The sequence below is a fragment of the Onthophagus taurus genome, chromosome 6 (assembly GCF_036711975.1).
Source record: "Onthophagus taurus isolate NC chromosome 6, IU_Otau_3.0, whole genome shotgun sequence".
NCBI classification, from domain to species: domain Eukaryota; kingdom Metazoa; phylum Arthropoda; class Insecta; order Coleoptera; family Scarabaeidae; genus Onthophagus; species Onthophagus taurus.
The window spans coordinates 32,261,510-32,285,329 of record NC_091971.1 but is presented as its reverse complement, the minus strand read 5'-3'; the positions used below and the strand labels follow the sequence as shown (position 1 = coordinate 32,285,329).

Below are 23,820 nucleotides of genomic sequence, written 5' to 3'. Positions count from 1 at the left end.
GTTATAACGAAATTAATGACCTGAAATAGTAGGTTACGTTACTATTTCAGGCCATTTCGCACAAAGGAACCAACTTATCGTAAAGAATCTTTCGTCGTATCTAGAATATTTCCTAGAGGAGGAGATGGATAGATGCAAGAAGCATTGTGCGCGGATAAGTTATGTCTTAGGAAGGTTTCATAACTTCCGAAACGTTAGCGTTAGATTTTTTAACGATGTGATGAAAACTTGTCAACAAAAAAATTTATAATAAATTTTTTAATGATTTGTTTATTTAGTAATATTTTAAAATTATTAGCACCTTTTCCTTTTGGGTGTATTAACAAAAAAAGAATACTATGCTTATTATTGTCTTTCGACAGATGTGATATTTTGAAATTGCACAGAAACCTTAAAAATAGAGAAATTTAGAGATCACGTAGTTTACGTGATTGAGACATGTAAACCTAAAAACCGTGACCTCTCTCCGCGTAAAATCAAAATTTGAATTTGAAACAATAATGTGTGTAAATGGTATGGATGTTATGGTGCTAACGTAATCTGTGTGTGGCATGAAGACAATGTTTGGGGGTGGGTGTGTCCGATTGCAAGGATGAAACATCGGTCCCGGATGCGTGTGGTGGGGTCCCCGTATAAATGCAAACAGCCCGACCCAACCACATAAACCACAAATTTTCTTATCCCGTTACTAAGTATCTCAAAACGAAAAATGAGGCTGGTAAGTTAAATAGGACTATAATATATATTCGAGATTCTTTTTAAATAATGATTAATAATTTTGATAAACTTAATTCGGATTTTATTTAAGATTGTGTTAGTTTCTTTGGCGGTTTCAACGTTGGGTGCTCCACAAAATTATTATCAACCACAGTATCAGCAACCAATCCCCCGCAATGTTATTCCAATCGTTTCGGAGACGAATGAGATTAATCCTGATGGTTCTTATAGTTACAGGTAATTAAAACATATTGTTGATTTATAAATATATATAGTTGATAATTATTAATACATTTTCCCCTATTGGTTTAAACAGAATCTTAACTTTAATTTGATACCAACATTATTTTTTATCAAAGCTTAATTAATAAAATACCCAACGAAGTAGAATGCGATAAAATTAAGTATATTAATAGTCTATATCTTAATACGGATTCCAATACAATATGATATAATTAGATCGTATTTCTAGTATTTCCGTATATAGGTCAACTCACTGTCTTTGCCAAAAGTTATTAAACAATTAATGCGTTTCAAGATTTTATATCGCAAAACTAATTGTAAGTACCCATCGAGGTGGCGGACATGAAATCATGCAAATCAATTTCAAAAGTCTAAAATTAAAGTGTATTTTTATTTTCAACATCTTCTAAATAAGTCAAAGCGTTTTAATGAGGTACAGCATAACAGAGTTTCATATTTAGGTTATCGATCTCAATTTGAAATGGTTAAAAATTAAAAACAACAGTCTTTTTGACAAAAGTTACCAAATAATTAATGCATCCCAAGGGTTTATATCGCAAAACTAATTTTAATTAATATTAATCAATGTAACAAAGATCTCCAAAGCAATTTCAAAAGAGTAAAATGAAAGTGTAAATTTTCTTCACGATATCTTCTGAATAAGTCAAAACTACAGTATGTCCCCGGATCGAGTTACAAAGAGGAAAAAAATTTGTATTACTGATTTTTCAAACTTATTTCAGCATAAATAATGCGTCGAATATGTTCAAACCACTAAATCACACGAATTTTATACTTTAACTATAGAAGTTAACCAATTATTCCCATTTTTATGTAAAAATTGAACTTTTTTCTAAATTGAAAAATTTTCAAGTTCAATTTATGATATGTAACCATAGAAACCATAAAACTTACAACTTATGTTAGTGAAAAATATACGGACAAATCAAATTAAAATATGGCTAAATAATTGAATAAAATATTTTATCTACGATTGCTTGGATAAGTCATCATTGCCGCACTCATTTGAGGTGATTTGAGTTACGTAATGAAGTTCATTACCGCACTGGTTTCATTACGTAACGCATTTTTAGCGTAATCAGAACAGACTTAATTTATTGAAACGAGCAACAATACAAAAGAAAAAGTGCTATCTACTTACAGAGAAATAATACTATTTATTATAAACATTAATTGTTATGTTTTTACATTTCGAAACACTTATTCCAGATGAGTAAACATGTTGTTGAAACTGCCAATTCAAAATTGTCAACAATCATTTCAAAATATTTTTATAAATGTCAAATAAACTTTTTTAAAAAAATTGATTTTTTAGTAATTTTTAGCAGTCATAGATAAAATGCTGTATATCACACGTGGGCTAGAGCATAATTACAGTACTCGTGTGATTACACGAGTCGGTCTACGACCTCGTCGTGCAATTTTCCACACTCGTACAGTAATTATGTTTCTAGCCCACTTGTAATATAAATAACTATTAAATGTAAATGTATGTAATAACACACTATGTAAGTTTGTAAGTGAACAAATCAACTATTCGGCACACATTTGAAGACAAGTTCTAAATTCTTTGAAAGAATTACGAATTTCCGCCAGTGGTAGAGATTCTATCGCATTAATTATTCTTAGTTTTAAAAGTTCTGCATTGCCTTGTAATGGTTCACTGTAAACAATTTGTTTCAATCGTCCCCAAAAATAAAAATCCATAATTGTAAGATCAAGACTATGTGCTGGTCATAAAATAGGACCATTCGGTCACAATATGTGATGGTGAGCTAGGCAACTGTTTCGTTGAAAATACATTGACCGTATAAAATTTAAGGGTAATTCATCAAGTTGTTCATTAAAATAATTTTGTAACATATCCAAATATTTCTGTTGATTTACATTTTCGTCGAAGAAATATGGCCCAATCAATTACCCCGTAATATGTTATAGCACACCACGCATTTACTTTTTTGAAATGTTGACTTCGTGTAGAGAGTGTAGAATATGGATTTACATCACTCTTCTATGGTTACATATCATAAATTGAACTTTGAGAATTTTTTAGTTTAGAAAAAAGGTCCAATTTTTACATAAAAATGGGAATAATTAGTTAACTTCCTATTAGAGTATAAAATTCGTGCGAATTAGTGGTTTGAACATATCCGACGTATTATTTATGCTGAGATAAGTTTGAAAATTCAGTAATAAAAATTTTTTTCCTCTTTGTAACTCGATCCGGGGACATACTGTATATTAATGAGAGAAAGATTAGCGAATACGAATTCCAACACAATATGATATGATCAGATCGTATTTCTAGGATTAATAATACTCTCTTTGTCATAATTTCATAAATAGTCGATGTGTTTCAACAGATCATATTATAAAACAAACCCTAATTAATAAAGAACCGAAGGAGGTATGATAAGTGTCTTGTTAGGTTCTTTTAAGGATTTATAACGAAATTGCCTCAAACAATTTCAAATTAGTTAAGTTAACTTTTCTTTTTGATAACACTTGAATAAGTTTCAACATTTTAGTGTTGTATATCCTTAATGAAAAGCTAGGCAGTATAAATATGATATGATCTTGCACAATATGATATGATCAGATTCTATATTTATGATTTTTGTTCCTGAATCTCAATAGCAGTTCGAAGTGGTTTAAAATTATTAATAACACTCTCTTTGCCATAACTTCTTAAATAATTTATGCGTTTAAAGGATTTATATCATAAAACAAAGCCTAATTAATAATATATACAATAACGAGGGTATATACTTTTATTATAATATATGCCAATTAATTTCCCATAATATCAGTAACGAAGTTGCTTAAAACAATTTCAAGTTAATAAAGTTGAAGTGTAAGTTTCCTTTTCGATAACTCTTCAATAAATCTCAATATTTTAATGATAAATATCTTAAAAAAACTAGGAAATATAAATTCTTGCACAATATAATACGATCAGATCGTATTTTTAGAATTTCTGCTGCTAAGTTATCAATATCATATCTAACTGGTTTAAAATTATTAATAAAACTCCCTTTGTCATAACTTCTCAAATAATTAATGCATTTAAACGGTTTACATCATATAACAAACCCTAATTAATAAAGTGTCCAATGAAGTATCATATATGCCAATCACCTTCCAAGTATACAACGAAGTTTCCTAAAACAATTTGAAATTAGTAAAGTGAAAGTATACAGTACGTCCCCGGATCGAGTCACAAAGAGGAAAAAAATTTTTGTTACTGATTTTTCAAACTTATCTCAGCGTAAATAATGCGTCGGATATGTTCAAACCACTAAATCGCACGAACTTTATATTCTAACTATAGCAGTTAACTAATTATTCCCATTTTTATGTAAAAATTATACATTTCCTAAATTAAAAATTTTTCAAGTTCAATTTGCGATACGTAACCATAGAAACCAATAAAATAAAATAAAAGTTACAACTTATCTTAGTAAAAAAATATACGGACAAATCAAATTAAAATATGGCTAATTGAATAAAATATTTTAAATGTAAATTTATGAAATAACACACTGCGTAAGTAATAAATATTATTTATTTGTAAGTGAACAAATCCTCATTCAAACAAATTCCCTCCCAATTCGGCACACATTTGAAGACGACTTCTAAATTCTTTATAAGAAGTACGAATTTCCGCCTGTGGTAGAAATTCTATCGCTTTAGTTATTCTTAGTTTTAATAGTTCTGCATCATCTTGTAATGGTTCACTGTAAACAATTTGATTCGATTGTCCCCAGAAATAAAAATCCATAATTGTAAAATCAGGACTACGTGCTGGCCATCAAATAGGACCATTTCGTTCAATCCATTTTTGACGAAATTGTAATTTTAACCATTTGGCACAATGTGTGAATGGTAAGCTGGGCAACGGTCTTGCTGAAAGTACATTGACCATATGAAATTTAAGGGTAATTGGATTTACATCGCTCCAATAACGACAATGCTTGGAAGAAACAATGTCATTTGTTGAAAAACTATCTGAAAAGCAGCGTCTTCTTCGTTTAGTCTCTTTGTCTGCCTCTTTATGGATAATACAGAACCCGTTTCCAAAAATTTTTTCATCAGTTTGCGAGCCCCAACATGAGATATTTTTGTGTCCGGATATTTTTGCTGGAATTTTTGTATAACTACACGAAAACATGATTCACTAGTACCATAGCACAGTACTAAATAAATTCTCTCTTTCACGGTTAACATCGCATAAAAAGACTTAATCTCACCAACATAAGTTGTAACTTTTATGGTTTCTATGGTTACATGTCATAAATTGAACTTGAAACATTTACAATTTAGAAAAAAGTTCAATTTTTACATAAAAATTGGAATAATTAGTTAACTTTTATAGTTAGAGTATAAAATTCATGCGATTTAGTAGTTTGAACATATCCGACGCATTATTTATGCTGAGATAGGTTTCAAAAATCAGTAACAAACATTTTTTTCCTCTTTGTAACTCGATCCGGGGACATACTGTAGATGCCCTTTTTGATAACTCTTAAATATTTAAATAAATCTCAATATTTTAATGATGTATATCTTAAAAAAAATGCTAAGCAATGTAGACTCTTGCACAATGTGATTTGAGTAGATCGTATTTTAAGGTTTTTCACTCATAGGTTAAATATCAATTAAAGTGGTTTATTAATAATACTTTCATTGCATTTTTGTTTCTATGACTGATTTTTCCATTGTTTTTACTTCTTATGTTGGAATTCATTTTGTTAATAACTCAAATTTGGTTGTGTGTATATTACTAAGTCATTTAGATGGTTAATAATCAATGATAGATTTATATTCATTGTGTATCATGGAAAATTATGGTCGCCATCTTTTGATTTGAGGTCGTTTTTTGAAGTATTGGAGGAGTCTTTGTCAGCAATCTGTATTACTGTCGATGGAATTATAAATACTGGCGATATTAGTGTTAACCTTTTGGCCATTGGATCTTCTGCTGATGCCTTAATCTCTACTTAGGATGCATTTGATTAACCGACTGGAATTACTGATTCCTCTGAGACCCTAATTGACGTTATTATTATATCTAAAGAGTTGCCTCTTCTCATTTGTGATACTGAGGATATTATGGTCTCAGATCATTTATTAGTCTATTGTTAATGTTAATTCCAACAAGTGCTAAACCTAAGACCAAACTCATTAGCTTCCATAATTTGAGTGCTATCGATATCAATAAATTTAGTAGAGATCTCGATTTAATGAACTGGGAGGCTGTTTATGATTTTGATGTTATTGGTATCTTTATTTGACTTTCATGCACCAATTGTGACAAAAGTACTAAAGAAAAGGGCCATACCTTGGATTACATGGAATATTAAACAAATGATTAAATTAAAGAATGATGCTTTTAATAAATATAAGAGAAACAAAAATCGGGGAACTTTTCAGTATTACAAATCGCTGCGCAATTACGTTACAAGTGCCATTCGTCGGAAGAAAAAGGCCTTCTTTGAAAAAACTTAGCTGTTGCTAATTTAAGAGATATGTAAAAAAATCTTAAAAACTTTAATGATTTTAAATCTTCCAGTGTTAGCATGCCTCCACATTTGTCAGATCCCGATAATATTAACACATTTTTCAGTAACTGTATAAAAGATACCTTGGTTTGTCCCGACGTTGATGCACGATGCGTCCTGACTCACCGACAATGACATTGCATGAAGTATCTACTGATCACATTCAGGGCATCTTATTAAATATGAGATCTACTTGTGTTGAGTCTGATGGGATCAGCTATGATACGTTTTAGTTGTCCCCGTATTCTTAATGTACTTGGCCATGTTTAAAATTTTTGTCTTACTCAATCAGTATTCCCAAACTCCTGGAAGTACGGCTATGTTACTCCCATTCCCAAAGTAGTTCCAGTTAATACATATAAAGATCTGAGGTCTATAATAACACCGCCAGGGTTATCAACATTATTGAAGAGGCTTATGGTTGAGCAACTTCAGTCTTATGGATTTGACTGATGATGTCTTCCGGGCTTTAGATCAGGACAAGTCAACTTTGTTGATATTGCTTGATTTCACCAAGGCCTTTGATATACTTGATCACGGCTTGCTACTGAGCTTAAAGTTTATCAGGTTGGATGTACATGCGGTCCGTTAAGTTGAATTCAGTGATATCTAATCCTATATTTCGTTCATCAGCTGTTCCACAAGGGTCTATTCTTGGACCAATTTTATTTACTATTTACACTTACAATTTATTTTCTAAATTAAAGAATTGTTATTACTATCTCTATGCGGATGATACGCAATTATATCACAGTTTTAAACCAGATGATCGATGCCTTTCGGCATGCCATATTATTACTGACGAATTGGTTGCTTTGTGCATGGAAATTACTAATCATGGTTTAAAATTAATCCTGACAAGACTCAAGGTATTTACAAAGGCGGTAGTTGGTTTGTTGATAGTGCTTGAGTCAATGTTACTGGTATGGATAGGCCAATACATTTTTCTAATATAGTTAAGAGTCTCGGGGTCACTATTGATGATCAATTGAACTTTGATAATCATGTAAGCGTTCTGTGTGGTCGTGTTTATGGTGCTTTGAAACGTTTGTATTCTTGTCGTAAAGTTTTGTCCATTGGGCTCAGGCGTATACTGTGTGACAGTCTTATTTTTTCAAATTTCAATTATTGTAGTGTAGTCTATAGTTCATGTTTGCTGTCTAAATCCAGGGGGAGGGTGCAGGTATTTGAAAATTCTTGCTTACGTTTTGTTTATGGAGTAAGGACCATATTTCACCTGTTCTGTTGTTTAGCGGATGGTTGAGTATGAGACCGGATTGTTCACTTAGGGAAACTTCCTTATCTTGTAAATAAAATAAGGTTTAGAACAGACATTTATAAGTTAAACTTAAAACATAGATTTACAATGACTATACCATTGCATCGGTTTGCAAAATTTTGTCATTTTTATTCTTATCAAATAGCCCGTTTATGGAATGCATTGTCTGTTCTGGCTAGATGTGCGAGCTTGGCGACTCAGTTCAGAGGATTTGTGCTTCGGGAGTGCTTGAATGTTTATTTTTAAATCACATTTCTTTATTATTATTAGGATCCGACGATAATTACACATATTTTTCTTTTATTTTAACTGTTACTCAGTTTAATATTTTGTTTTTTTTTGTTTTGGTGCAAGTAAAATCAGTGGAAGTTCAGCTGTCTATTCTGTTCTTGTACTACTTGAGCCATAGCAAATTTCTGTGTGCTTACATATATTGGAATTATGTTATAATATTAGGAATTTAATTTTTTTTGTTTGGAAATTTACATTTGATTTGTAATTTCATTTATCTACGACTGCTTGGATAAGTCATCGTTATCGCACTCATTTGAGGTGATTTGAGTTACGTAATGAAGTTCATTACCGCACTGGTTTCATTACGTAACGCATTTTTAGCCTAATCAGAACAGACTTAATTTATTGAAACGAGCAACAATACAAAAGAAAAAGTGCTGTCTACTTAGAGAGAAACAATACTATTTATTATAAACATTAATTGTTGTTTTTACATTTCGAAACACTTATTCCAGATGAGTAAACATGTTGTTGAAACTGACAATTCAAAATTGTCAACAATCATTTCAAAATATTTTTATAAATGTCAAATAGACTTTTGTATCCGTTTCAATCTCCTAAACTATTAATGTTAGGCATAGGACATATAGAGTATAAAAGATGTAAAATGAGACGCCGAAGACGACTAAGTAATAAAATATGGGGGGTGCCATTTAAAAAAATGAAGTTATGGTGCTGCTAAATTTCGAAAAGTTAACGTGTCATAGTAAAGTGACCAAACGATCTAGAAAGCCGTTCTCGGCACCAAAACATACTCCATCATATTGTTTAAGCATGTTCTGAATCCTAAATTGATATCTCAAAAATTAAGTGTTCTATGATTTTTTGAACAAATGTCCGCTGGAGCAGATTTTTCTAGAAAAAATCGAATAACTCGAGAACGGTAGAATCAAATTGCAAAAAGTAAAGTTATTTATAAACCTTCAAAACAGACAAATCCAAATATGTAAAAATATACAGGATGTTCCATTTAAAAAAATAAAGTAGGTGGCGACTTCCGGTATAACCGGAAGTGTTAGAAATCTGAAAATATTTTAGATGAAGAGAACGTAATTGATAATACTTAAGTCTGCATTCTCAAATTTTTTGTTTGGCCAGAACCCCAGAAACGTCTAATGACCGGTCTCGCTGAGACACCTGTATATGGATCAGAGTTAATAAGCAAGCGACGAAGTACATCTTCATTTGTTTTTTCACGAGACATTTTTCGTGAGTATGATTCTCGAACTTTTTTAAAAATTTTATTGTTTGCCTCTTGTGCTTCTTCACTCAACAATCCTATGGGCAACCAGAAATTCGAAATTACGTCTGCACCATGTATTAATATTTTGTGTACTGTTGGGGTCATTGGATTCCAAGAATATTTTTCAACATATAATTTTGCCGTTTCCAACGTATAATTTTTAAATTTTTCTATATTGATAGTATGTCCACTTGCTAATGTTTGTAATATAATTTTGAATCGTTTTATTAAATCTATAGAAACTCCAGTAATTTCTGCAGATTTTTCGGGGTTCATGAAAAAACGCCTTGACGTATTACCATCATTCGTGCTCCCAGACATTTGTTTTGGTTTATCGACAATAAGACCGAGTTCCTGTTTAAACCTAGCTTGAATTTTCTTTTTAGTCTCAGCAACAATGTCTTGATTTTCTTTTCCACGCGCTTGCCATTTCTTTATAGGTAATTTATAGGAAATGTGTAAAACACATTCAAAAAATCGAATCCAAGCGTGCAGTGTTGACAAACCAAAGTCAAAAGAATCTTTTTTAATTTCAGCTGTTTTTGCCTTTTCAATGTCATTAAAATCTTTTGATGTTAATCCGCAAATATAACAACGTTGTGTAGATGTCGTATCTGTAAGTGTATTGCAAATTTTTCCGTCTACCATTGTAAAAACTAGTTGATGAGTTATTTCGACATTAGCTTCATCCATATAATATTTTGTCGGTTTTAATTCTTTTATTTGTTGATCTATGTATTCTTTCTTCGTTTTAATCAATTCTGTTGTTTCGTGCGCAAATTGAAACCGAATAGGCCTACAAAATCTGGTTGATGAGCATTTGTTATTTTGCCACAAGATACGCTCATTCATTGTCAAACGTAACGGTACCATTGACGCAATAAAAATGTTGGCATCTGACGCTTCCGGGTTCGTCCAAAATTTTTGTTTATACTGTGCTTGGGACGATCCGTCAAATCCCCATTTTGAAATTAAACAAAGTTTGCTGTTTATTGATTGCAATAGATCTTGTTGTGCTTCCAAAATATGATTTATGGTGTGATCCAATAGTCCTTGCAATCTCACCTCTGCCATTGTTTCTGAAACAATTATGTATTCTTCTAATGGATAGCATTCTTTTTTTGCAAGTTGAATTTCTTTGTAAGAAGGAAATCGCAATGGATCTTTCTTGCGTATTTTATTATATTGCTCTTTGGTAAGAGTGGCATCAACAAATAAAGAAAGTGCTTCGCTTCGTGGAAGTTTTTGAGGAATTACACCTTCTAGGGATTTTCGGTATGCAGACTTGTACCTACATCGTAAAAGGTATAGTATAAAAAAATGAAAAGAAAATATTTTTGCAAATAACTATTGTTTTTAACCCAGATAAAAAATCATCTAATAGATAAGTTTTTATATCTGGGTTAATACATCTTAATCAGGTGAATGAACAAAACAACTATACTTGCTGGCTCGCGCTGGAGACGTGGTTGTTATATCTTTCAGTACGCTTGCAGCATCGCTCAATCCAGATGAACGAAGACTCATCTGAGCCGCATAAACCAGCTCATCAGAATCATGGGAAGCACGTATTATTTCGGTTTTTTGCCGTTTGGATCTTTCACATACATCCGCAAAAGATTTTGTTGGTCTTCGTAACTTTTTCTGCCCCGGTTCTTTACAATAAATAGCAAATCCTATGGAAGTATTTAGCCAATTCTCATTTTCCTTCAAAAATCTATCTTCTTTTCTTTGAGGCTTTTGCCATCTACTTTTAAAATCCGATGCAAAATGAGAAACGGTCTTTTTCATTTCTGGAGTAATATCCATATCCATAGGATATTTCGTGAAGTTTTTAATGTACTGTTTCAGTGAGTTCAGTTGTTAATCCAAATTTTTCTCATGAGAACTCCTCATTTCGTAAACGAGAGTACGTCGTAGGACAGAGATAAATAAACCGGATGCTAAATAATTAAACAAAATCGTTTTATAGTATACTGTCTTTTAAGATGAGTATTTTGGAACACATTAATTTATTCCCATGTTCATTTTTAAATTGAATCCTTTTAAACAATAAATTTAAAACATAGCGATAAGTATATTTTGAATTTAGTATCTAACATGGCATTATTAATTATAGCGTTGCATGTTGTTCCGTGTTCCGTAAGAAAAGAAAGTCCGTAGATATTTGTTTATATAAAAGGGCGCAAATATGCGCAAACTTTTTTGATTGATTATGAAACTACATTAGTCACTTTATGTTATAGAGGAAAAATTTTGACCGGATATCATCCGGAAGGTTATCAAAAGTCAACCTTAACATTTTCTTATACGTCAGTACTTATAAAATTAAAATTATAGTAAAAAGGTAAACAACTAAAACCTTTAGGTTGATTTTCCATCGCAAAATAAATAATAATAATAAATCGCCACACAAAGAAATTATATAAAAATAGTTTGAAACCTCTATATAATTTTTACTGATTTGTAATAAGTCAAACTTTCTACTGTTATATCCGGAGCACCAGCGATCCCTTTGATATTTTTATTGTTGAGTAGGGTAGTTAGGTTATGTACCTGCATGTTGTCATAGAAAATTGGCCATAAATATGAATTATATTTTTCGACTTTTTTCCAACTTTTCATTGCTTTGGCCCCACTGTGCGTGGGCTAGAGCATAATTACAGTACTCGTGTGATTACATGACTCGGTCTACGACCTCGTCGTGCAATTCTCCACACTCGTACAGTAATTATGTTTCTAGCCCACTTGTAATATAAATAACTATTATCTACGACTGCTTGGATAAGTCATCATTACCGCACTCATTTGAGATGATTTGAGTTACGTAATGAAGTTCATTACCGCACTGGTTTCATTACGTAACGCATTTTTAGCCTAATCAGAACAGACTAAATTTATTGAAACGAGCAACAATACAAAAGAAAAAGTGCTATCTACTTACAGAGAAACAATACTATTTATTATAAACATTAATTGTTATGTTTTTACATTTCAAAACACTTATTCCAGATGAGTAAACATGTTGTTGAAACTGACAATTTAAAATTGTCAACAATCATTTCAAAATATTTTTATAAATGTCAAATAGACTTTTTTAAAGAAATTGATTGATATACCTCGATACCTCGGTCTACGACCTCGTCGTGCAATTCTCCACGCTCGTACTGTAATTATGTTTCTAGCCCACTTGTAATATAAATAACTATTATGGCTCAATAAACTGTTTATTATTATTATTATTATGTTCATAATATCTCGTATTTTCTGGTTGGTGACTTTTCCTATTCTAGATCTTGTTGCCACTCTTCTTTAATAATTTCCGTCAGCAGCATCCTTCTTTCATCACTTATATTCATCTGCCACACTTCACACCCGTAGGTAACTATGGTGTTAAAGCTGGTGTTATGTATGTATCGAATATTTCCTGTTGATACATCTCTCCTCTACAGTACTAGGTTTAGCATACTGATAGTTGCCTTTTCCTTATTTTCCTTATTTATTTGGTCTTTTTTTCTGTGTTTTACATTATGATGGAAAATATGCTTGTACAACATTCTCGTCGTTCACTAGTAGATCTTCGTTGTTTCCTTTTACACACAAATATGTACTTAGTTTTCTGAAAAGTTTATTTCTAGTCCCTACTGCCTACATTCTTGCCTTAGCTTTTTAAATATGTAATTTATATTTTCTCTATCATGGGGCATTACTATCTGGTAATCTGCGTAATGAAACGTATATAGCTGTCCCTGCTCTATTTCCATATTCTCGCACTTCCTTTTCCACTGTCCCCATCTCGGTAGATTCTGCACAGACTAGACACAGCACCACTGGCGGAGTCCTTTATTAGTTTTAAATAGCTTTCCGAAGTTGTCACCATATTTTACTTATGCGTTTTATATAATTCCTGCAACGCTTTTATGAAGGTCTGGTTTATATTTGTTGTTTCAAGTATTTCTCGCATTTTTTTTAAACAATTTCAATATATTCAACCATTAGACCTAAAAAAATGCTTTGTAACAGTTTAAATTTTATCTATTGTAATAAATTCATAGAAACTAAACGTAATCTTTACGAAATTATTCTGAATTTCTTTCTGCATTTAAAGAAATGATTTACACTTAATTAAAGCTATAAGATTCCTTTGAAATGATATATAACTTAATAAGCTTTTATTTGGAAATATAACTTATAAATTTAAAACCGACATTTTAACCTTATTGCTAAATACCTAAAAACTGAAGGTAAATTAAAAAAATATATTTTAACCATAATAAGGTATCTTCATTAAAGTTTTAAACTTTAAATTATTAATTTAAACATTTTATGCAAAAATAAATAGATAGATATACCTAGACATAGATTTGTCGACCATGTCACAAGTTGTAGACATATTAACCTAGATTTTTGCACTCACTATTCTTCACGGTTTAGTTACCAAACCGGCGACGGTCAATCGGCTCAAGCTCAAGGCTACTTGAAAAACGCCGGAGTTAAAGATTCCGAAGCTGAAGTTTCCCAAGGATCCTATTCGTACACGGCCCCCGATGGAACTCCGATCACTGTTACTTGGGTCGCCGATGAGAATGGTTTCAGAGCTGAAGGAGCTCATCTACCTACACCACCACCAATTCCGGAAGCCATCCAACGATCCCTGGCTATCATCGCGCAACAACCACAACGATATCAAAACAACGATGCTTTTCAAAGAAATCGATACAATTTTTAAAAATACTAATCAAAAATATAATCAGGATACGATTAAATAAAAATTAAATAAAAAAATAATTAGTGTTAAGAGATTCTTTTAAATATATTTGATGTTATCAAACAAAATTGTTTTTTTTATGTATTACATATTTTATTTTCAGCTTCATTTCAAATTTCATGTCTATAAGTTGTAATCGTGTTTAAACGATGTTTTAAACTCGTTTTTTTAATTCTCCACATCGAGTTAAGTTACGTATTGAAACAACAACAATCACGTTTCATGCTATTACAATTTCCTTTTCTTTAACGGGATAAAGGTCAGGTTAGGATTGGTTGGATTCTCGTGTTACCTGTTCTGGAATGTTCTCATGCTGTTTGCATCCGCCGTGATTTTTCGCGATTGCCACCTAAGTTACCGTCGCGATCGTAACAACACGGCCGCGGTCGGCGTCTCTTTCATTTGAATCTTTCATCTTGGGCAAGAAGAAGCACGATCTCGCACAGAGCAGAAGAAGTGCAAAGTGCGCAAGAGATGTGGGTGTGTAGACACATCTCAAAACGATGAAGAACCTTTCAGAGTCATTCTGCCTTTCAGCTTTTATGCAGCTCTCGAAAGATCAACCTCGAAACGATCTGATTAGAAAATTTTAATCAATATGAGAGTAAATCAATTAACAATTTTGAAAGTGAAAAAAATATTAGGATTTTTATTTATTTATATACATTTTTAAAAACTTACCGGAGTGATGTGAAATTACTTTATAAACAAACTTAATACATGAAAATTATTTACTATAAATCGCAAAATCATACCGTTTACGACGATTTTTCTTATTAAACTAATTATACAACTCATTGTATGAACATTGTTTATAATGAACTAGAAAATAATAATCCATTAAACGAAAATCTCCAAAATCACAAAATTGAGGACTTTTGTTATCAAAACTCTAAAGAATCAATAAAGTAAATCGATATTCATTAAAATTGTTCATAATTCATAAACCATAATCGTTTCCAACTTAGCTATGATCAAAGTTTAAGTTGATAGCTGAATCTTCAAAATCAGAAAATGGTCGAATTTTGCTATACTCGATTACAACTCAAGAACCAAAATCGACGGAATATACTTTCGGATAATAACCCTAAAACTAAAACCGTTGGAACGAAAGGGTAGATTTGCTAGAGAATTATAATAAGACAAAGGAAAATCTGAGGATGAAACTGAAACAGAAGTTCCGTACATGTATACGTATCAAATACAATTTTTAAAAGACACTTTGCCATACTGCCTTACAATTCTTTTAAAGAAACAACAAACATCGAAACAACAATGTCTGACGAAGAACCAGGGCTTTCTATAGACACGTTTCCTGGTCTAGTTTCGAATACTAACTACAACATCTATCCACACAACCAATTAATCGCAGCAACAAGATTCATACAAAACCAATATAACACTATGCAATTATACATTAGGAACAACAAATGTAAATTCCGATTTCATCACAGATATGTCTAAAGCACATATTTCCAAAATTTCAATAATCCTAATTCAAAAGTTAAAATTGTTTGAAATTGTTTCTAATTTAACAATGACGATAATCTAAGAACAAGACGAGTTCTCGAAAACTTTTATGAATACAATTCGTTTGTACTTCTCACTCATTATCTATTGCTTCTTTTAGTCTGAACGGTCAAGAGATTAACTTCTCGGCGGTCAAAATATTTGCAGCCGTACATTGTTTTGTAACAGGTTTTCCACTACGCGGGTCAACGTTGAAGTGAAATAAAACAACCCATGTATAAAGTATTAATGGAACTCTTTTTTTATTTGAATATAACCACTATGTACGGAAAATAACATCGTTCGCGTCCCGTCGCGGCTGCGCACGGTGACACGGATTCAAAAGGTCCAATTGTTTAATGATTCTGCCGTATAGATTCCACTGAATTTGAGCAATGGCATCAGTCGATTGCGAATTATTGGCAAACACCTGTGATTGTAGAAAAAGCTATAAGAAAACTCTATATTGAAATCATATGATCTTGGTTGCCAATTCACGTTCATGCAGAATATCTATTGTGGCATTCGCTGCATGGCACATAGCGTCGTCCTGCTAGAATCGGTTACCATTGATTTGTAGGGCTCGCCGTAGACGGCGATGGCCTCAGCAACGTCGTTTTCGAAGAAGTATGGACCAACCATTGCCACCTGGTGAAACTCATGTAGGTTGGCGTCGACCCATATATGACAAGCTTATTTGTTAACATAGCCATTTGATTAAGCGCCTATCATTATTATTATTTACCATTTATTGCCACAAATAAGAATACAAAATTACATAAGGTACACAAGCAGAAAAAACAATGAGAAAAAATATTAATAACAAAAATATATACATAAAATCCCATTGTCGATTGTTAGTCGAGCAATGGATAAACGTAAACTTAAACAGTATAAGCAGTATGAGCAGTATCAGCAAATGATTACCTAGAATTCTAAGGAGTAGTACCTTCTCGCATGATATAGGCATACTAGGCATCTAAGCCACTGTATTCAATATACAACACTACTATATTCAACACAATTACCATTTCGCAAAAACACTGTATAACATATTTATCAACATCTTGCACACAACTTAAATGCTTTTAATTTCAAGATATAGAGTATATACAACGATATAGAGTTTGATAGAACCGATCATTATTTGACCTATGTTCCAAAGCAGGCGATGCTGTACTAAAAAGACACATTTGACATTTATTTAGTAATGTTAATTGCCAATGGAACGATAATGGATACTCTTTGTCCAATGTGACAAACAATTTTCAGCGAAAATGCAATTCTACCTATTAATAGAAATGTTGTTGTGAAAGGTGAACTACAAAATATAGAACAAGTATTAATTGAAGGAGAATTCTTTTTAGTTCTTACATATATCTAACCGTCCTTTACTAACACTTGGCGCAAAAGCAATGGGCTCAGCATCAATCCAAACAAAATCGCAATAGTCTCTTTCACTCGGAGAAGGAAGCTACAATGGAGAGGACCCTTCATTGAAAGCAGAACTATTAACCTCAAAACAGAAGTTAAATACCTAGGGGTAATACTAGACAGTAAATTAAACTGGAACTCCCACATAGACAAGGTGACGAAAAAGGCCATTATGGCTAACCAGATCTGCGGCAGGCTCCTCGCAAGGAAGTGGGTTCTTAAACCACGAATGGCTCATTGGGCCTACGTAGTAATAATCAGACCCATGGTCGCCTATGCCTCACTGGTTTGGTGGCAAACAACAAATGATAAGATAACACAACAACAGCTGGCACAAATCCAGCGGTTAGCATGTCTTAATATAACGAGTGTAATAAGATCACACCACTTCATTTATATATACAAAAGAAGGCAGCTTTAAGTGCCTTATCACTGAAAACATGCTCTTCACTCAAGCTGATGCGGCATAACCTTAGAGGACACCTCGAAATGCTTTAGGACCCATGTCTAAATCACTTGATCGAAATTAAAACGGACCTTATACCGACAGAAAACAATTTCGACCAGCCGTATAAGGTCATATTTAGAAGCAGGGATGATTGGACGAAGGGAAAATGAAACAACGAAATACGAAATATATTTTTAATGGATTAGAAGAAATATAATCCATAACCGGTTGTAACCTAGCTGTCACCACAATAAATGTGTAAACGAAAATGCCCGTATTTTCAAAACACATATTTCGATTAATTAAAATTGCTTATAACTCGGAAATAAGAACAAATGGTGGAAAAATGTTATCCATAAAAAATGTTTGTTCCGAAATGGAACATTATCCATAATTAGTATGAACCTATCTAAGACTGTTATCTTGATATCAACCAGAAGTCTCAGCAATCTTAAGATTGTTGTTAGTTAATCCCAGCAATCTTCAATTTAATAAAATCGGTTATAACTCAAATATAATAATAAAGGAAAAGAAGTTTTGTGTAATACATTATTTCAATGGACTGGTAAAATATAATCCATAACCGGTTGTAACCTAGCTATGATCACAATAAATGTGTAAAGCGAAAATGCCAATATTTTCAAAATATATGATTGGTTTCAATAAAATTGGTTATAACTCGGAAGTGATTTTATTTCCTAGTTACATTACATCATACTAATTACATATCGGGTAGGCGCATCCACATATATTTTAACGTAGCTCCGTTACAACAAAATTAGCAATTGCTAATTACTATTTATTACAATAGAAATATTATTTTCATTAAAATTTTAGTACGTAACTTTTTTCAGTAACTCCGCATCCGTTAAATCCGCATCTTAACACTACTCTTAACAAACATTAATACCTTATTCGGTGAAAAGTAATTCAGATCCTTTAGGGAGATAAACTGGGACCCAAAAAATCTGATACGATTAACAGCAGGGCACTGACATAAAACATGCTTAACCGTCTTCTCGTCCTCCGCACATAGTCGGCATTCACCATCATCGGTTAGCCCCAACAAGTTGAGGTGTGTTTTTAATCGGCAGTGCCTAGTAAAGACATCAATTAGAACTTTGCTGCTACGAGCTAGTCCTAAAATATTCCCGGGTTTAATAGTGGCGATGTTAATAAACACCTTAGCATGCACATTCCAGGAGTCTCTCTTCAGCTCACACTCCAATCTTATGTATGGCTATCGCAAATGATATACTAAGAGTGACCTGGGATCCAAAAGAGGGACCCAGATCAGAGACACCCTGTTATCACAATTCAGTGTGTTTAATATTCTTTTACAGTCATTAATCAGAGCCGACAACGTTTTCATGGCCTGCAGCGGTTGGAGAGCGGCTTGACTATCTGAGAAAGTACTCAAGAAGGATGTTAGCACAATGGTCAATAGCAAACACTTCCGCCTGGAATACAGTACAGTACGTACCCAGGTTGTAAGCTTGCTTAATCCGAGGTGTTTAGCAGTATACTCCTGCTCCGACCCCTCCGACGTTTTTAATCCATCTGTGAATATAAATATCTGCCTGAACCAGAAAATTTTCGTTTTCGATCCAGGACTGCCGTTCAGGCAGTACAACCTGGTATAGGTAAGCACTGATAGTGATGTCGCCAAATCTGACTGCATTCATATCAGTGCTTATAATGTCTTCCGCAGCCCATAGGTAGAACATGTAGGAACAATTTTCAGCATATTGCTTAAATCTGTACATGATAGTTCTAGCCACTTTCTCTATACGCAAATGCAAAGTAGATAGGCCAAGTAGAACATTCATTGCTAGAGTTGGCGTTGTGCTTATCGCACCAGAGATTGCCAATCCAGCTACTCGTTGAATTCGTGAAAGTTTACTGATAACTAAAGTCTGTCGGAGTTTCCTATACCAGGCTGCTGCTCATTTCCTAGTTATAAGCAATAGGAGAAAAATATTGTGCATAAAAAATATTTCTGATGAAATGATAAAATGGTTGTATAATGGTTGTCTAGATAGTAAGTAGAAATCCCAACAATCTATAAACGCAGTTTTTGCGGTTGAAATCGTTTATAACTCAAATAGGAAAAAATTCTCTATAGAATATTGTTTATAATGGACTAGAAAAACATAATTCACAACCGGTTATAACCTAGCTGTTTCCATTATTAATGTGTAAAGCGAAGGTTCCAGATATTTACAAAATACATGCCTACTTTAAATAAAATTGCTTATTACTCGAAAATAAGAACAAGTAGTAGAAAAAGTTATCCATAAAAAATGTTCGCGATGAAATGGTAAAACATTATCCATAATCAGTCTGAAACTAGTTACGATCGTTATCTAGATAGCAAGCAAAAGTTTCGAAAATCTCAAAACGAGCAACTTTTGTTATTAAAATGGGCTATAACTCAAATATAATAATATTTAAATATAATATCAATATATAATTTCAAAATACACGATTGGTTTTATTAATAAATGTGATACATGGTTTTATTATAAAATTGTTTGTAACTCGAAATTAAGAACAAATAGTGGGTAAAGTTATCCATAAAAAATGTGTGTGATAAATTGGAAAAACATGGTCATAATCAGTATAAACTTACCTAAGATCGTTATCTATAGCAAGCGGAAGTTCTGAAAATCTCAAAACAAAAAATTATTTAAATATATTGCAAAAAATATCGAAAATCTTAAACTGAAATGTCGGGCAGAAAGACTATAGTCGATAGCCAACGTTCAGCGCAATGTTATTTTCTTCTTTTTTTTCTATATAGGTACATATAATATTTTCTTTTTTGTTGAAGTTATATTAATTTGTATTTTAGGTTTACCTAAATAAAAATTGTTCTATCTCTTAAACTGAAAAAACTGTTTAAAAAAATTTGCCGTAATAAATTGTGATGTTCAACATTTTTTTTTACTATAAAAGTCGATTATTACTCAAATATAAAATATAATAATTAGAAGGACCAGAAAAAGCATTGTTTTTATTCTAATTTACATTACAATAACTGGTCGACATGGATCAAACCTCCTCATTTAATTCAAATATAAAACCCAATGGAAAAGAACATAAAAGTTGTTTATAATAAACCAAAAAAATATAATTCATAACTGCTTAAAAAATAGCTTCCATTATCTAGGTATTATACAAAAATATCGAAATTCTCAAGACGTAACAATTATTAGAAATAATCTTGAAATATTTTAAAATATATCTTTTTAAGTCTTACTGGATAGTTTCTAAATAATCGTAAATCAAATATGAGCTCAATGTCGTCCGGTTACAACATAAAGGAGACGCATCTTCGCTGATCACTAAACCAAACACCATCTCGTTCTTTTTCCTTTTCAGGGGAATTGAGCTCAATGAAATTCGAGTTTCACTCAATATACCGATAATTCTCTTAAATTCAATTCATCATAACCAGTTACAAACAGTTATGCCATACATTACAGAAATTTTACGTTTAATAATTGTATCAAGGATGTTTTATAATAAATTTCATCTTACTTATTAACATCTCGTGAATCCAATCAGCATTTGTACCAAAAATAATTGATTAAAGTTACACGTCATCTTAATTAAATTTACTGAAATCTACATAAATGAACAAGTCCTGATTTACAACAGACTGTTTGTAAAAGAACCTGCCTTATTAAGTTTTTTTCCTTCGTTATTTTTCTACGTCAATAGCATTAACAATTCCTGACCACTGGTTTCAGATCCTTAAAAGTCCTCTTAGCAGAAAAAAAAAACGTTCGGTAATCACCACACGACACACACATTTGCCATAGTTCTTCGTCGTGGCCCTGCAATTGCATTTTCACTATTCTTCTTCTTCTTTCTAATGTGGTCCGATATGTGTCTTCGACGGTCACGTCTTTTACGTTGTTGGGTGGGAAGGGAGGATGGGTGCATCTTCTTCTTTTGCTCTCGATTTAATCCTATATAAAGGGGAAAATGTTATTCGATTGTCACACTCAGTTCACCGCCGGAGGCTTCTCAATAAAGCGAGGAGACATCATTTAAACTGGACATCACCAACATGAAATTGGTAAGATCATATTATATTTTCAATTGTTGATGTTTTATAACAAGTTCATTAAATAATTTTGTAATAATTTTATTTAATTAATAAATTAATAAGAAAAAAAAATTTGGTGTGTATTTTTAGGTGCTCTTTGTAGCACTCATAGGTGTGATACAAGCGGCTCGCTTAGAAAACACTTACCTACCACCAGCAGGCGCTGGTTCTTCAGGTGGTGGTCCAGGACTTTCAACTCCTTTTGGCGCAGGCGGTGGCGGAGGAGGAGGTGGAGGAAGACCGGGTGCAGGTGGATTTGGTAACTTATAAAACGATTAATCAAATTTTTTACGTCTATACTTAAAAATGTTAATAGTTAATTATTTAGTTCCCAGAATCAATTAAGAATTACGCATTATCGCAACGCTCTCAATAATTGCCAATACAAATTAATTCCAAAGAATGTTTTTACTAGTTTGTACTGATCTTTTTCGTTGAAAGCGTCGTTGTTGTTAGGTCACGTCTATTAAATGAATTATTCGAATTCCGAGTTAACATAATCAAACCAAGTCGCGTGCCTGATCATGGCCACTAAAGGAAATTGATTGGGAAATTTCAATAAAAACAAGTCTCATTAACAAAATCTAAATATAGAAAAGAACGTTTTAAAATGACGTTTGAACGGTTACTTTAGGTAGACCAGGTGGTAATGGCGGTGGAAGACCTGGAGGTGGTGGCGGCGACGATGCAAGCGCAACCATCATATCTTATGAAAATGTAAATAATGGTGACGGAAGTTACAAGTTCAGGTAGGCATTTTAAATTAACTATTTAGTTTTTATTACTTCGTATCTTTATTTCTTAAGTTATGAAACGTCAAATGGAATTAAAGCGGAAGAGGAAGGTGAATTGAAAAATGCGGGATCAGATAACGAAATTCAAAGCGCCGTTGGTTCGTACAGTTATACGGGACCAGATGGTCAAGAAATAAAAATAACTTATACTGCCGATGAGAACGGTTTTGTTCCACAAGGCGCTCATTTACCGACTCCTCCACCGATTCCGGATGAAATCTTAAAATCATTAGAGCAAAATGCAGCTGAAGAAGCTGGTGGCGGAGGAGGAGGTGGAGGTGGTGGTGGAGGTGGAGGTGGTGGTGGATTTGGACGGCCCGGAAATGGAAATGGAAACGGTAAACCCGGATTTAGTCCTTCAAACGGTTACAGTTATTAAGAAAATTAATACAACATGAACTTAATCGAAATGGACTCTAGATTTTTTGCTATGTATAACGGACAAAGAGAAAAAATAATGATATATGTGATGTTTTATGGTGCTATTACGTTGTTATTAAGCTTATTTACGCATTATTTATGTATCATAGTATTATAATAGTTGTAATTGCTATAAAATGTATAAAAAAATTGTGTGAATATAACAAGTGATAAGTTAAATAATTCTTTCATTTATTACCACAAAAACATGGTGATAATCATAAAAAAGAACTTATATTTCTCGATTCCACCTTTAAGATTTAGTCTCAGAAGTATACAGTCTGGAATTCCATTGACAAATTTTGGAGAAAATGATTAAAATGCGATTTAACTTTTCCCAAATTACTCTTTTCTAGTTTTAGCGCTAACATACGAAACATTTTTATAAAATAACGTAATCGTGTTTAATCGCTGTAAGATAATCCTAAGGCGCTCTATCGATTTGAATCTCTAGCGAGTGATTAGCACATAAGGGAAATAGATTGAATATCTAGATGTCTCCTTATTGGATTCGGTGCAAAAACGGGACAACTACGAAGCTGCTTCGTATTTGTATGACAATGATCAGTTCATGTTTTAGCCGCTTCGCAACACCTGAAAATGTAGAAGACGTCGTTCGATAAAAAATCTTCTAAGCTACATTAGAATCAAATATCCGTTAACAATTTCCACTTGCATAGGGACCGCGGGGGTGAACTACACACCAGTAGATTTTAATTACCCCTACTGCCCTTATTCGGTCGAAGATCCGAACCAAACTTTACACAAGTGATCTAGACACTAGGATAAAACGCCAGTAATTGACCGTTGGTCAGTGTTTGACCGTTTTTGTAAAAAAATTTTAAAAATAAGGATCCAAGGAATATCTAAAAAAATATAAATATATCCATAAATAGCCACCAGTCTCCTCTCCACCCCCTAGTACACAAAAAGTCCACGACCATACCCGTTCTTGAGTTTTTGTTGTTTAAT

The 23,820-nt window shown here is 32.6% G+C and overlaps 1 protein-coding gene across 1 annotated transcript; it reads left to right on the top strand.

Moving 5' to 3' along the window:
* Positions 1 to 664: 664 nt before the first annotated feature.
* Positions 665 to 22,900, top strand: LOC111418293 (pupal cuticle protein 20-like). The gene is made up of 7 exons (XM_023050800.2): positions 665 to 718; positions 809 to 954; positions 13,793 to 14,086; positions 21,562 to 21,604; positions 21,725 to 21,893; positions 22,269 to 22,383; positions 22,441 to 22,900. The coding sequence occupies exons 1-7, from the start codon at positions 710 to 712 to the stop codon at positions 22,805 to 22,807; spliced, it is 1,143 nt and encodes a 380-aa protein (XP_022906568.2). The 5' UTR covers positions 665 to 709; the 3' UTR covers positions 22,808 to 22,900.
* The last annotated feature ends 920 nt before the right edge of the window (positions 22,901 to 23,820 follow it).

Coding starts and splice junctions, on each gene's coding strand:
- LOC111418293 (XM_023050800.2), top strand. Junction 14,087..21,561: donor AGAAATCGATACAATTTTTA/AAAATACTAATC, acceptor TTCTCAATAAAG/CGAGGAGACATCATTTAAAC. Junction 22,384..22,440: donor GACGGAAGTTACAAGTTCAG/GTAGGCATTTTA, acceptor TTATTTCTTAAG/TTATGAAACGTCAAATGGAA.